General features: G+C 33.2%; 1 protein-coding gene across 1 annotated transcript; it reads left to right on the forward strand.

Moving 5' to 3' along the window:
* The first annotated feature begins 1,703 nt into the window (after positions 1–1,703).
* LOC143538158 (protein ACTIVITY OF BC1 COMPLEX KINASE 8, chloroplastic-like) lies at positions 1,704–9,006 on the forward strand. The gene is made up of 20 exons (XM_077031772.1): positions 1,704–2,132; positions 2,763–2,898; positions 3,035–3,201; positions 3,298–3,418; positions 4,103–4,203; positions 4,296–4,394; positions 4,485–4,595; positions 4,674–4,753; positions 4,984–5,053; positions 5,593–5,666; positions 5,746–5,815; positions 5,910–5,998; positions 6,103–6,227; positions 6,388–6,468; positions 6,544–6,604; positions 6,687–6,741; positions 6,829–6,927; positions 7,952–8,041; positions 8,724–8,783; positions 8,883–9,006. Exons 1-20 carry the CDS (start codon positions 1,704–1,706, stop codon positions 8,997–8,999), a joined length of 2,235 nt encoding a protein of 744 aa, XP_076887887.1. The 3' UTR covers positions 9,000–9,006.
* The last annotated feature ends 7,514 nt before the right edge of the window (positions 9,007–16,520 follow it).

Raw genomic sequence — 16,520 nt, forward strand, 5'->3', positions numbered from 1 at the left:
TAAATAAACTATAACAATTACATCTGACTGATCTCTTGCAGATAAATCTGACCCAAAACAGTTGTTCTTCACATAACACGATCCCACTCACGGTTGATAATTAATAGTCAAAACCCGAACTCAGAAAACAAAACCCTACCTCGGCCTTTAATCACGGCTAAACGCTAACAATCGCGGTCACAAAAACGAAACAACCCGAATAACACCAGTCGAATCCAAGAGTCTTCAACCAACCCTAATCGACTGCTTCTTCAAAATAAAATTTGAGCAAAGAATTTCGGCTTAAAAGGATTTTTACTTAGTACCAACTTCGATAAAATATATGGTATGCATACTTTCTTTCCTTTCTGTTGCCACTTCAAAGAAACAAATAAATTGTTTCTTTCTCATGCCAATTCCAACCAAAACAATAAAATAATACCTCTTTCTTGTTTTTTTTGTAATGGAAACATAATCCCTAAACAAAAAATAATAATAATATTGTTACTTGAGCAGCGATGGAAACAAACGGCAAACGACGGACTCAATTTAACGGCTGAGATCCAACCATCAAAATCCTAACGCAAACCATCAATCATCATACGAAGAAAACGGATAAACCTTCCACGAATCGTTTATTTATGCAACAAACGTGTGTTCAACGAGCCTAATCTCTGATACCACTTGTTAGGAACAAAGGGCAATGCGGAAGTGAAACAACACGCAAACGAGCACAAACGATATAACACGCGGTACAGAAAATAATAAACGACACAGAAATTTTAACGTGGTTCGGCCCCAGTGGTGGGCCTACGTCAAATGGCTGCAACTAGGGTTTCTCTTTATTAGCTAAGAACAAAGATTACATTTACATGACATGATATATATATATATATATATAGGAGAAAACTAGGGAAACTAACTTGTCCACCAAGAAAACATAAATGGGCTCTAATTAAATAATTAGACCCGGCCGCATACGCATCTAATTTGAACAATCATTAAAACAGGCCCAATAAGGCCTTCACACCCAACAATACCGCCCTCTTACAGCCCCACCTCGCCCACAACATCCAATTTAGAGGTGGGCAAATAAACCGGTTAACCAAACCAAAAACTGAACCGAAATCGAACCGGTTTGAAACCGATAATGTAGAAACCCGTTTGGAACCGATTAAAACGTAGGTTCGGAACCGGGTTGTATTTTTCTCCATCAAAACCAGTTCCAAACTGGTTAACCGAACCGAAACCGATGGTAACATGTCAAGAAACCGGCTTTAATCCGAACAGAAACCGATCAAAACTGGTTTTGACTTTTGTTGTCCAAACCTAGCCGGCTTTAACCCAAACCGATTTTAAATTTTAAACCCGTTTGTGCACCTCTAATCCGGTCTCATAAACTAAAATAACAATAAAAGAAAATAAAAATATAGATGTTGATTTTGAACCATCCATTCAAACAATGTAGTATAAAAACAATAAAAATAAAAATAAAGAAATAATAAAAAAGTAATCCCATGGAGACAAGAAAAAGAGCAATGTAATGTGAGTTGAGGCTGTCATTACCTTGAAATCCCATCATCCAATCACAGCCTCCACTCTCCTCATCTTCCCCTTGCTGACGTGTCACCTCCTTCACCACATTATACTTCACTTCTCCCATGGCTTCTTCTTTTTCCACTCTGCAGAATTAAATTAATTATTATTCAACACCACCTTAACACATGGCAGCATCATGTTGCTCTGCATCGTCATCATCTTCTTTCTTCCTCCGTCCAGACGTTTCATCAAACAAGCTTCTGTTCTCAGTTTCCAGACGTAAGCTGAATCGTGCGGTTGCTGTTAGAGATCCAATTCGGATTCGGATTCGAGCGGTTCGGAGCGAGGAAGTGGTTCTGGTTGATTTGGGAGGTAATGGAAGCTATAGTAATAATAAGTATGTTAATGGCGTTGAGAACGGGAGTGTTGTTGGTGAGGATGAGACTCTGGTGAAGTATGTTAATGGTAATGGTAATGGAAATGGAAATGGAGGAATTAGGGTTACGATTGGGGAAGATGATGACGTGGAGGAGAAGAATAAGAAGAAGAAGACGATTGAGGAGATCGGTCAAGAGGAGGCGTGGTTTAAGCGGAGCGGAAGGTGCAAGGTTGAGGTAGGAAGTTTTCTTAATAGTCGTAGGGGTCGGTCGGTCTGTCGGTATTTTTAAACTATAATAATGGTACTAAAAAAGGTTTTTCATAGGGGACGGCCGACTCCGTACCATAATGCTGCAATGTTTCTGTTGAGTTTTATGATCAGGATAATGGTTGTTGTATTTAGTGGCATTATGCTAATATACGAATTTGGGGAATGGTTACTTATGGAATGTGATTAAAGGTTATTTACTTATTTGTAATAGAAACATGACAGTGAGTATGCAGGAATTGAAATCGATCATTTGTTAGTGTACAAATAAGAAGCTAGAAGATAGCAAGACTATAGATAGGGGGGATGGTTTCGTAATACAGTTTTTTGCGAGAACAGAGAAGGAACGATTAATGTTTGTTCTTTATGTTCTTGCAATCATTTAGTGTTATGTAATGAAACTCTTATCTATAGATACATTGTTGAGTGGCTTGCTTGCAAGTGTGATGATATTTAGTGCCTAGAATGGTAACTGTGATGTTAAGAATGTGATCTGTCAAAGTTAAATACCATTTACGTGTGCTATGGTATTAAAAATCTCTAATAAGCAGTTATTGTTAGCCCTTTAACACTCCTAACAGAAGCTTCACTGTTGTAGGTATCGGTTGCTCCTGGTGGTCGGTGGAATAGGTTCAAAACATATTCAACCATTCAAAGGACTTGTGAAATATGGGGCTTTGTTCTATCATTTCTTTTTAAAGCCTGGTTCAACAATCAGAAATTTGCATATCGCGGTAAGTTGCCAGTTGCATGACAGTTTATTTGTCCATCTTTTATAGCATATTACGATTTCTGTTTCTCCCTTTAGTTACAAATAAAAATTTTTGATGACTTTAGGAGATGATAATATTGTGATCAAATTGTGTGCAGGTGGAATGACAGAACAGAAGAAAGTTCAAAGACGTAAAACCCTAGCCAAGTGGTTAAAGGAGAGTATTTTGAGACTGGGACCCACATTCATTAAAATTGGGCAGCAGTTCTCAACACGAGTAGACATTCTTGCCCAAGAATATGTTGACCAATTATCAGAACTTCAGGTATGTTCTCTCATACAATGTTAATGTCTTATTTGTTATTAATGACTTTTGTCAAGTGATTTGTATAAACTTTTGCTTGAATATGTGATTGAAAAGGATCAAGTTCCTCCATTTCCATCAGAGACTGCTGTTTCCATTATTGAAGAAGAGCTTGGAGCTCCTGTTAATGAAGTATTTGATTACTTTGATTTTGAGCCAATAGCTGCTGCGAGTCTTGGTAATCAAAAGTTATTTTTAACTGTTAATGCCGTTGACAAAACTTATGTTAATTTTTAGTCAACCATTAAACGAACTGAATGCACACGAACAAGACTTGTTTGCGTTTGTGTTTGTGTTTGTGTTCATTTATATAACTTTAACCGAACAAATGAGCAAACATGTACGTTGAACAAACGGATTTTCTTTCTCATGTGCATTCCTAAAGAAAATGAGCTTGTTCATGTTGTTTGTTGGTTAATATTCTAAATGAACGGTGCATTAACTCAAATGGCCACTGAAGATAAACATACAAGCATAACTGAATACAAACCAACACCAACTAAAAGTAAATGTGAGTATCCAAATTAAAGTGTAAAGTACCATCATCTTTACAGTTATATCCATCATTTTAAAACTAAACAAAGCTATCAAACTGACTTTGAATTGGACTTAAGCGCTTTAAAACATGAAAATCAAATTGATTTTAAATTAATGTTAGTAATAAATAATTTAAATGTCTAAACTACAAGAAAAGACCGGATATAAGTGAATAAATACAAATGTGTGAACATAAATGAGCGGACGTAGCATGTGTTCATGTTTGTTTGTTTAATTAAATGAATGATTATAAACAACTTCCCACCAATTCAGTTCGTTTGCATGCCTAAATCTAATTCCAGCTGGTTACATATATCTAATGCAGGTCAGGTACATCGAGCACGATTAAAGGGCCAAGAACTGGTTGTTAAAGTACAAAGACCGGGTCTCAAGGATCTTTTTGATATTGATCTTAAAAATCTAAGGGTTAGTTGAATCTTTGTTATTCTTCCTTATCACATCACATTTCATTTAATTTATGATATTAACATTATATAGCAACATTTTCCATCTTTCAGGTAATAGCAGAGAATCTTCAGAAACTTGACCCCAAATCTGATGGTGCAAAAAGGGATTGGGTTGCCATTTATGACGAATGTGCTAATGTCTTGTATCAGGTAATGTGTTTCCACTCCAAATGTTTTAAAAATGACCGTTATGTTGACATATGATGTTTTTGTTAAAGAGTGTTTATTTGTTTCCTTCAGGAGATTGATTACACAAAAGAAGCTGCAAATGCAGAGTTGTTTGCAAACAACTTTAAAGATCTTGAGTATGTAAAAGTCCCAAATATATATTGGGAATACACCACCCCACAGGTTAATATGAAACTTAATCCTATATATTATCAATTTTTTGAAAATTCCATTTAGCTTAATAAGTTGATTCAAATGTAGGTTCTTACAATGGAGTATGTCCCAGGAATCAAGATCAACAGGATACAAGCTTTAGATCAATTAGGTGTTGATCGTAAAAGGTAAGTGTTATATGATAGTACTTTCTTAACAGCAATTTTTTTTTTCTACCTAAAATCTCCCTAAGCTTGCACTTGCAAGGATTTGAACCCACCACCTCCATTTGGGAAGGGTGGACACCATACCACTAGACCATTAGGTCATGCAAGAAAAAAGTATAAAAATATTTTTGTCCACTTCTTGGTTTCTTTTGATCAATCAAAACATGTTTTTTAATATGTATGGTTCACAGGCTGGGTAGGTATGCTGTTGAATCATATTTGGAACAGATACTGTCTCATGGTTTCTTCCATGCTGACCCTGTAAGTTTATTTCTATATTTATCCAGATTTTAATGCCAGCTGGCATATGCATGTATTTTTACCATATGTGAATTAGCAGAATAATTTTATGAAGCTTAAAAACATCAGCCTTCACGGTCTCTTGAACCCTGGTTGTGAAATCACAAGAGCCCATGTCTAATGGACAATAAATAAGTCTGTTAATAACTATAGAGTAAATTACAGTTGTCCCTGTGGTTTGACCAGAATTGCCACTTTCATCATTTTGACATTGAGGTTTCAAGTATTAGCCATTTCAATCCACTTGGCTAACTCTGTTATAGTTTGTGATATATTTTGCTAAATGACAAAAATACCCTTACTAAAACATTTACGCAAAACTTGGTAACCACAATGTCTCCCAAGCAGAAAAGTAAAAGAAAATGATGAAAGTGGCAATTCTGGCCAAACCATTGGGAAGAAAGTGTAATTTACTCTAAATTTTTTTATATGCTTAGAATATTGAATACGTACAACTCAAATGCAGAGTATGATTAAAATCGTCTCCTTGTTTGATTCAGCATCCTGGTAATATAGCTGTTGATGATGTGAATGGTGGAAGGCTGATATTTTATGATTTTGGAATGATGGGAAGGTAATAATGAATAATCATTTTATTAACATTATACAAGATTTGCTTTATAATACCGACTCATGAGTTAAACTTCTTTCAGCATAAGCCCGAACATCAGAGAAGGTTTGTTGGAAGTTTTCTATGGAGTATATGAGAAAGATCCAAATAAGGTAGATGGATCCCTTCGAATTATTCTCTTTGTTTCAGTTTTTGTAAGAATGGTGTTACTAAAGATTACCTTTTTATAATTGTTTTATGATGCAGGTTCTTCAAGCAATGGTTCAAATGGGTGTTCTTGTGCCTACTGGAGACATGACAGCTGTCAGAAGAACTGCACTATTCTTCCTTAACAGGTTATTTTTAAACCCTGTACTTAGCTTCTCTTTTTAGTTTATATATATATATATATATTCTATCACCTATGTCCTATGGTGATATATAACCTACACTTTTACAGCTTTGAAGAACGTCTGGCAGCACAACGAAAAGAAAGAGAGATGGCAACTGCAGAACTTGGATTTAAGAAGCAATTGACCAAAGAGGAAAAAATCGAGAAGAAAAAGGAGCGTTTAGCTGCAATTGGTATTCACTTCTATCATTGCTTTCTGCAATATCTGTTTTCATGTTACTTTATGTGCTTTTGCATAATGTCACATTCATTAGATAATATATGTTTAGCAAATATTAGATGATTTACTAAGATAGTATAATATTGGTAACTGCATTTTTTTCAAAATTCCAGGGGAGGATTTATTGTCTATTGCAGCAGATCAACCATTCCGATTTCCCGCCACTTTTACCTTTGTTGTTAGAGCATTTTCAGGTACTTGATACAAAATATTATTAATAATTATGGTTTTAGTGACAAATCTCATTTCGTGTTTCTTAAATGGTACAGTGTTAGATGGCATTGGGAAGGGTCTTGATCCCCGTTTTGATATCACTGAAATCGCTAAACCGTGAGTGTAAATTTGACCCATTTACTTATTAACTGGTCAAGCAGGCTGAAAGTTGACCAAAGTGTATTTTTTATGTTTCTAGCTATGCTCTAGAACTGCTAAGGTTTCGTGAAGCTGGTGCTGAAGTGGTCATAAAGGTTTAATATTTAAACCGTTTGTTATATACTTATGTTTAATCTTTTGGCATTAAACAACTAATTTAATTATTATTCTTTGTATTTCAGGACTTCAGAAAGAGACTGGATAGACAATCACAAGCATTCTATAACTTATTTAGACAAGCCGACAGGGTTGAGAAACTTGTTGGAATTATCGAGCGATTGGTAAATAACTAAATATATCATTAGTGTGTGTGTGTGTGTATAAAGTAGATTTAGGCCATCCCTCACTTGTGGCCTAGTGGTAAGAGGCTTGGGTTCTCCGGTGGAGACTCAAGTTCGAATCCCACTTCACTTTTGGGTGTATATTGGCAATGAAGGATTTGAACTAAGCCTTGTGCAAAGGTTGTCCCTTCGACCTTAAGCCACCCGGGTTTTCGTCCCACCGTGTGTTACGCCAGAGAGTTCTACTCTTGTGGTGGCACGACTTTCAAGTGGCAGTCGGCGATATGGTCCCGTGGGAAGGCCCAAGCCAAACCCAGTTAAGCCAACATAGTTTGGCCAGAGTGAGGCATCGGAGCTCTCCAAATTTGGAGAGTGCGGTAACCTAAATAAAAAAAAGTCCCCGTTCTAAAAAGAAAATAGATTTAGACTAGTTGACATGATTGATAAAATTTAGAAAAAGAAAAATCTTTTTTTTTAGGTTTATTGGACTTTAATAATCCCTATTGACTGGTATTGGCCGATAATAATCCCTATTCATTTTATCACCACTAGCGGTCCCAAATTTAAAAAAGTTGGCCCCCAATGGTCCCCCGTTAAAAATGACTTAACGGAGTTATACTTTTTTCCGAATTTCAAACTAATGTTTTAGGGCTTTTGATCGGAAGGAGGATACGAGTCAATTGATGTAAAACTTCGTTCGAAACGGTGCTTCAAAACGACGAAACAATGCTTCAATTCGGGTGTTTGAACTTACAATTAACAAAAATCAAGTCGTCTGGATCACCATTTCGACCTAAGTTTTACATCAATCGACTTGTATCCTCCTTCCGATCAAAAGCCCTAAAACATTAGTTTGAAATTCGGAAAAAAGTATAACGCCATTAAGTCATTTTTAACAGGGGACCATTGAGGGCCAACTTTTTAAATTTGGGACTGCCAGTGGTGATAAAATGAATAGGGATTATTATCGGTCAATAGGGATTATTAAAATCCAATAAACCTTTTTTTTACTAATTCACTTCAGGAACAAGGGGATTTGAAGTTAAGAGTTCGAGCGTTGGAGTCTGAGAGGTCTTTTCAACGCGTTGCTGCTGTTCAGAAAACCATTGGAAGTGTAAGTTCTATTTAAGAAAATTATCTTATTACTATATTTGAATGATTTAGTTTTTGTAACACTATTTTAATATGTTAGTTGGAGTTGCCCCGCGTGATGTGGTGGGAATTTTGAATATGTATGTCTACAATCTGACCTATCAAATCATGTGCCAAAGTCGTTTACAATATCAAAAAATACTTTATTTTGAATAAATCTCGTGATCAATAAAATTTATATCGGAATGTTGAGAAAAAATAAGCATTGCTGAAGTTGGCCCACACGATGCGGAGGAAATTTTGTACGTGTATATCTACAATCTGATCTATCAACGCACTTGTAAAAGGTTGTTTAAAAAAAAGGAAAAAAAAACTTAATTCTAAATACAACTTTGTTTTCAATAAAATTTATCTCGGAATGTTAAGAAAAAAAATTTAAACATAATTTCGTTTTTAGAATTTTTTTTTCTTTTTTAAAGTTTCAAAGAAAAGTTGTTAGAGAAAAATAAAATTTTATGATAAATGAAATATTATTGAAAACTTAAATGTGTTAAAGATGATATTCTTTATGGTATAAGGGGTGAATTTGAAACTTAAAAGCAGGTGGTGTGTATGCTAAATCAGATGGGAATATTAAAATTCCAATATATCTCCTAATTTTGACTTACTTATTTTCTGTTTCCATTTGTGATCTAATTTGACAGGCTGTAGCTGCTGGAAGCCTAGTCAACCTGGCAACTATTTTCTATGTCAATTCGTTAAAAGTAAGCACCAAATTTATATTTTATTTTAGATTTTATAAAAATGTTGGGACTTTGATTTTTAATTATCAAACTACTTTTGGCTCTTTTTGCACCTTTCAGGGTCCTGCTATGATATCATATTTCTTTTGTGCATTTTTTGGCTTCCAAGTTCTCTTTGGCCTGCTAAAGGTTAAAAAACTTGATCAACGGGAGAAATTGATTACTGGAACAGCTTAAACAAATTGTAAGTTATTATGTTTAATCTTTAATTAGTATATGATGACACCATATAAACCACGCTAAATCGGTCCGGTCGGCCAGGTTAGGAGTAATACGATTCGGTTTATAGTTTGGAACCAGCCAATATGTTTATAAAAAATATTTTTTAATAAAATATTCTTTTTATGAATCTAACAATTATAATACATAAAGTACTTTTCGTTTTAATACGTATAGATTATTAATTTAACCTATTTCGTGCCCTTAATTTTTTAATAAGTTTTTTCATACACTCTTTATTACTTAAAAAGGTAAAATGTTCTGTCTTTTTTCAAGCCAATCATTTTAATGGTCCGATTCCATGTTAAAAAAAGAAAAGAAAAAAAAAGAAAAGGAATATAAAAGAAATGTTTAAATAGCATTTTCAGATGCAGTGCGGGTGTTTGGATTCGAGTTTTGGAACTACTTGTCAATTGATTCGCAAATAATCAACTTTTTATGTTTCAAAACGCGTATCCAAACACCCTTTCCTTCATTAGGTAAATCCATAACCATGCATGCAAAATCTTCGCAGATTAAAAGAGTACATACGTGCGTGTTGTTGATCGATACAAGCTCACAACCTAACCTCCAAAATGAAGCTACAAAATTTTGTAGAGAAACAATTCTTCCAAAAATCTACTTTACAGTTTTCTGGTGAAAGATTGTAGGATGGTTAATAATTTGCAGGATTATAAGGTGTCATAAAATCATTTTGCTGTTATTATTTTAGATTAGTTTTTGTGGGCTCTTGAAGCTCCCCGTTGAGGGTTTCATATTTTATTTAGTCGATCACAACCCGTTTTGTAGATATATGCATGCATGTCCGTAAGAAAAGGCGTGGTTTGACCATGGTCAATTTTCTATGACCGGGTATTTGTAATGTACTGTGGTGTAAAAGTTTAACAATTATGTATATGTTAATAAATATGCATTTAATGTGTTCTTTTCATTCAAGTCATTAGTTCTTGTATAGCTTATATGGAAGCTTGGAATCCTAATGAAGTTTTAGTTGGTGTTTGTTGTTGCCTTTGTGTTTGACAATCCAACTGCGGACTGAGGATCGAGCATATAGTAAAAACGTTTGGAGCTAGGATCGTATAGTTGCAAGGTGATACAAACGTATAGAGACGGATGAGTGTGTGATATGATCGAGCATATGATGAGAACAATTAAGATAACCAAATGATTAGATTGGATTGATTATAAGTTCATAACCGAATGATTACAATCACATACATACAGTTAGGCTTGATCCATCAGGGTGTGCACCCCTTGGTGTCTATCACTAGAGAGAACACACTCTTAGAAACACACTATAAACACTCATAATGAGCCTATACACATGGATGCCTATTTATAGGCAAACCCCGTATACGCATACGCGTTCATATATATGTGAGCTATCCATGCGTATGAGCATATATACTCGTACAATTTAGTCCTAGTCTACCCCTAGCATATATGCACTAGCATATATGATCTTAAAAAGTAATAATCCTGACTTTTGAGGTAGGTAGCTTAATGGCAGAGATAAAGTCATTTAAACACTCTTTACACAACTTAGAGAACTTTTAAAAATTTAAGACAAAAATATGGGTATACCTCATACCTACGACCTTCAAATTTGATGGGTTAAGCGTAATGGGTACGTGGTAGTCTAATGGGTTAAATGTAATGGGTGCATAATAGTTGCATCAGTGACTGGTGACAATCGTTTATTAGTTGATGTATATGCTATCACACGCCAAGGTGATATCCAACATGACTTTCAAGTTCAGTAGAATGGTCCTTACTCCTATCGACACCTTATGACACTATTAGCCCTTACGACTATAACTTATAAGGCATGCCAATTTCCATCCTTTCAAGTAACAAGTTCATTTGCTTTGTTACAAGTAAATTTTAAATCTGCATACAATCATTTTAAGAATGACACTAAGTGTGCCATGCTTAATCACAATTTGTATACGTTACACCAATTTATATTTTGAAGCAATTTGGTTACTTATTCAAATACATTAACTATAAATAACACATTAACCTTCTTACCTAAGGCATTAGACTACTTATCATATGTTAAATGATTAAACATATGATGCACTTTTGGTGATGTATACTCTTTTGCCTACGTATGCTTAATGTATCACACATGAAAGAAAAAAAGAATTTTTTTAACCACGTTACAAAGAAAGGAAGCATGTTACTACTAAAAACCAATTTATTATCGTACCTCATGTTCATTTCTGTCTTTATGAGAATGATAAACGTAATCATGTTTAATAATGTAACCACCACCTAGTTTTCTTTAAGTCCCCTTCTCACTCGTCGATATCAAGAGACTTCTTACCTACTCTTTTAAATAACTTTTTGCAAACCCAAAAACTCATATTCTTAATTCTTTCTAATGATCTACACTCTTCATTTCATCATTTTGATCGATCAAGATTTAAAGGTTCAAAATAGAAAAAGTGTAAGTTTCATGAGTAGTAACATTCATTATAAAACATTTTTACATGTAAGTGGTAATCATTATCTAAGTGAAAAGTGTAAACTTGATCAACCCATAGACTAGTGAGAAGACATATAGGTGATAACTTCCTTGAAAGTGAGAAGACTGAGGTAGGTACTTTTTACATTGTTAAAACAAGGAAGAAGTTATGATAATCATCACCCTCCTAAAAAGAAATTGAAGTTTGGTAATCAGAATCGATGAACATAAAAAATGAATTTAGATCATAAGCTCGATTTCTATAATTTTCATTAACTCAAAAATTACAATTCACAATTCTCTTAATGAACCCACAAGCTCGGGTATTTATACTAATTTAGATTTGAAAACCCAACTAGACCAGAAAACAAAAACTATAATCATATTCAAATACTAATTAATAAAAACAAATCTAAATAATAATTAATTACAAAATAAATTCTTTGTTGTCCAAGTCATTGGCTCGACTTGTATCAAGTAATTTAAATAATATAAACCAAGTTATGGACTCAACTTGATAAATAAAAAACAAACCCATCATAGGCTCAATGAGTCGGCTCTACAAAAATTTACGTCCAACAGAAATTTTTACAACAATGATTAACTTAGAAAGAAGACTAGTGAAGAATAACTCTTTATAGGAGGCCGTAAAGTAGATGTATGGTGAGTTTGCTAACATCCACCATAACCATTATATATATATATATAGGGTAAGGATTCTAAGAGAACCATTGGCAAATTAAGAACTTTGAGAACCATTGGCAAATTAAGAAAAAAAACCCTCTAAAAAATATTTTAAAAATTATAAAACAAACAAAACCGAAGATTTTAAAAAAGTAAAAAAACTAATATTCTTATATTTCATTCCGGTTTCATTAAAAAAAAACCAAAATGTTTTTTTTTTTTTTTAATTCATATTATACCTATACACATATGTATACTTTCATTTACTCTCTAGTTACGTAATATACACATATGTACATTATCATTTACCTTAAATTATACATATATGTATAGGAAAAAACATGTGTACATATTATACATATATGTATAATAAAAAAAATCGATTTTTTTTCTTTTTAATTCGTATTATACCTATACACATATGTATACTTTCATTTAATCTCTAGTTATGTAATGTATATATATGTACATTATCATTTACCTTAAATTATACATATATGTATAGAAAAAAAAACATGTGTGTACATATATGTACATATTATACATATATGTATATGTATAATTTAGCTTAACCGAGAATTTTTTTTACGTTTTTTTTTAGAAACCGGGATGATAAATAAGAACTTTGGTTTTTTTACTTTTTTATTTTTGTGTTTTTTTTTGTTTTATGATTTTTTTTATTTTTGGGTTTTTTTGTGGTCCAAAATGGTTCTCATAGTTCTCAATTCCCAAAAGGTTCTTACATGATCCTATATATATATATATATATATATTGAGAACCATGTTGAGTTTTAAGAACTTAAGAACTTTATTCTAGGCCACACATTTAATTAAATGGATAGGAATATGTGGTTGAGATTGAATCTGACAAAAAAGTCAAACTAGGAGAGAGAATAAAAATGTAAGTGGTTACACTAACTTTTACGTCCGTTACACAAGTGTAAAAAATCGACTCGGTGCGTAAAAAATTATGTAATTTTTTTACGTGTATGTAACCTACATATATTACGCATGTGTAAAAAAAATTCGAGAAAAAAAATCGTTACACTGAGTTCTTTCGAGTTCTTAAAACTCAAAGGTGTTCTTATTTGAAATCTCCCCTATATATATATATATATATATATATATTAAAAAACAAATGATTGTTATCTCACAATAAACACTATTCATGAAATAATGTAATAAATAAACCAAGTAGTTTTTCACGCATGTTCAAAGCTTTTTCACCAGTACTTAACTGATTTTTAAATTAGACACCTCTCTATTGCAATCATTCATTTTCAAAATTAATTATATTCATTTTCAAGTTTGATTTTAATATCCTTTTTATTTTCATAATTAATTTTTAACATATATTATTTTCTCTTACAAATTTTAAAATACTATGTTTTCTTAAATTCCGAATATACGGTTAGGACATGCTTATTTTAATTTACGTTTCAGCTGTATGATCATCTAGCATAGTCGGATACCGTCCTTGGTGGGGTTGGAGTCACAGTGGCTTTAACAATTGTCGTCCATTGTTGACTATTTAAATCGACAGCCCCGGCAACGCAGGGTCAATGTCACACCCCGACCATGACGGAAACGTTGGGGCGCAACCGATTGTTCATCGCACACGACACTATTAAGTGACAATATTTAATCAACTCATTTAAATTCATAAAAACACAAAGAGTCACATAATTTGTTCATATAATAACTGAATTCAAATCATAGTAAATAATATATTGTTCGTTTTGCTAATATCCTAATAGTCTCGATAACGTTTTTTCTTCAAGTCCTCGAGTCAACATAAAGTCAAACCTGTAACATTGCATAAATAGATTTTGTCAACACAAAGGTTGGTGAGCAATTTCATAGTTTTTGAACAATAGATATATAATATGAAATTCCACGACTTGTATACAAAACAATAAATAATAGCAACAATTTAGATAAATGAAAATCGTTAATAAGAATACATTAACGACACCTTTCTATAAGGGGATGCCAAATATACTCGGATTTTATATGAAATCGTTAATAAGAATACATTAACGACACCTTTCTATAAGGGGATGCCAAATATACTCGGATTTTGTATGAAATCGTTAATAAGAATACATTAACGACACCTTTTTATAAGGGGATGCCAGATATACTCGGATTTATGAATCAACCATCCAAAAGCGGTAAACACATTAGCACTTAAGCATATAAGCATATAACACCAAATCGAGCATTTATTTAAGTAAAGTATACAATAAAGTTTGTGGTTTAAGACTCAAGTATAAATCATTTGGATTTGAATAAGTTTGCAATGTCACCCCCAAAATATAAAAGAGTGAAAACGGGGGATGAAAGTACTCACGTTCAAGTAATAAACTTGAAAGATTTGATGATTTGGAGATTAACCGGAACAATGAGTTTAACGAACGAAGCCTAAAGGAGAAGAAGTCTTGTATTAGAAAAGTTGTCTTGGAAGTCTTTAAACGAAAATAAATGATAAGAAATGTAAACAATTTAAAGTTTAAGGTTTAAAATGTAAATATTTAAGAAATTATAATAATAGTCATTTAAAAATGTAAGTTTGCTCGAAACCGGGTTAAAGTATCTAGCCCTTAATTTTACTCAACCTATGTTAAGTAATAAGGTGGGTAAAAATACAAGAAAGCAAGTCCCTTTATAATATAGATACTAAAACGGGTTTTAACGAGTGTTCGGGTAGTTGGTTCTGGTCTTGGTGACTTGACCAAACCCAAAGTCAACTTTCCCAAAATAATAAATGTATGAGATAACTCAATAAATCTTAAAGAGACTTAACCAAGTATGTAGTTCTTATTGTTTTAGAACTAACAACGTCCGTTAAGCGAGTGTTCGGTTTAGTCGGTCCAAACTTTGTTATAGGATCAAGTTGGATTCAACATTCCGAGTACTTTGTGAAAATAATTAAAATCAGTTTATAAAGTATTTTTAAAGAAGTATATAAGCTTTAATGGTTAAAAACACGCTTGTGTGTCTTAAACGAGTAAACTTGGTTTAGTTTGGTTTGGTTCGGTTTTTATCTTGGAATAAGGCCAAGAATGGTTACCACATGTCCAAACATCATAGAACTTGTAAAATAATTTATAAATAATAATACCAAAGTCTTACATACAAAAAGTCAACAACAAAGTCTTTAAACGAAAGTTCAGTTTCCGGTTCGGATCTTGTTTCGGAATAAGACCGAGGTTAGATTTTACAAACCCATAACCATGGAACTAATTAAAATGGTTTTTAGAAACTCAAATCTTACATAAAACATGTTTATACAACTATTTAAACAAACTAGTAAACAAGAGTTCGGCTTCCGGTTTGAAGCTATTTACGGAATAACCGAGGCTAGTCTCTACAAACCCATAACCATGGAACTCAAAATGTAAAATAGAACTAAGATAAGCAGAAGTTAAACAAGTATAACAAGTTTGATGGTTAGATGCGGAAAATATATATAATCAAGGACTACTACGAGTCCTCCATGTAGCTTTGTCTTATGGGCCGGACACTTAACCGACCGAGACAGGAGAAATGCCCACCGAAGGTACAAAGGGTGCTATTATATATATGTTGTATAACAATCTTCAAGTATAAATAAGTGTTAACAAGTTGATTATAATATAAGACTATGGTCAGTTTGACTTTGGAAAGTCAAACTGCCAAAAAAATATGAAGAACACCTATGAATGCTTGAGAATTGGAAGAGAAAGAGATGAATGAAGGATTAATGAAGGGGATAGGGGTGTATATATAGGGTGGGTTGAAAGGGTCAAGCATGGGGTGTGATATCAAGGTTTGCATGCAAGAGGGGTCAAGACAAGTCACAAAACAATAACAAAAAAAAGGACGGGGCTGGTCTGCTGCTGATCTGCTGCTGGTCAGCACGTCGGTTCGCGTCCGGAAGTTCGTTTTTGATGTATCTTGAGCGTTTTAAGTCCGTTTTCGAATCCGTAAAGGGGTTTTTCAAATTAGACAAACGGGAATGTTTTAGTAACATAAAATCCAATATTTTATATATTTGAAATGTTCGGGAAATAAATCGGGTCGGTTTACAACATAAAAACAAATACAAAATAAATACAATTTGACCCGAAATCGAGGGATGTCACAGTCAAACCTTGTTATAAATCATTACACATATCAGAGGGCAAAAAAGTGGATGCATGTTGAGTTTGTTAACATCCACCATAACCAATTATAAATCATTACGTTTAGGTTATATTGTGCTACCCATCAAACTTTACATTTTTACGTGCTGTTAATCTTTCAATAATTATTCAAAAATATATGGTTCTAAAAAATATAGG

Source organism: Bidens hawaiensis, unplaced genomic scaffold, assembly GCF_021521415.1.
Source record: "Bidens hawaiensis isolate Kalapana, Puna unplaced genomic scaffold, B.hawaiensis_p1.1 tig00011475_1, whole genome shotgun sequence".
NCBI lineage: Eukaryota > Viridiplantae > Streptophyta > Magnoliopsida > Asterales > Asteraceae > Bidens > Bidens hawaiensis.

Coding starts and splice junctions, on each gene's coding strand:
- LOC143538158 (XM_077031772.1), top strand. CDS start 1,704: ATGGCAGCATCATGTTGCTCTGCATCGTCATCATCTTCTTTCTTCCTC. Junction 4,395..4,484: donor GTGCTAATGTCTTGTATCAG/GTAATGTGTTTC, acceptor TGTTTCCTTCAG/GAGATTGATTACACAAAAGA. Junction 8,042..8,723: donor TTCAGAAAACCATTGGAAGT/GTAAGTTCTATT, acceptor CTAATTTGACAG/GCTGTAGCTGCTGGAAGCCT.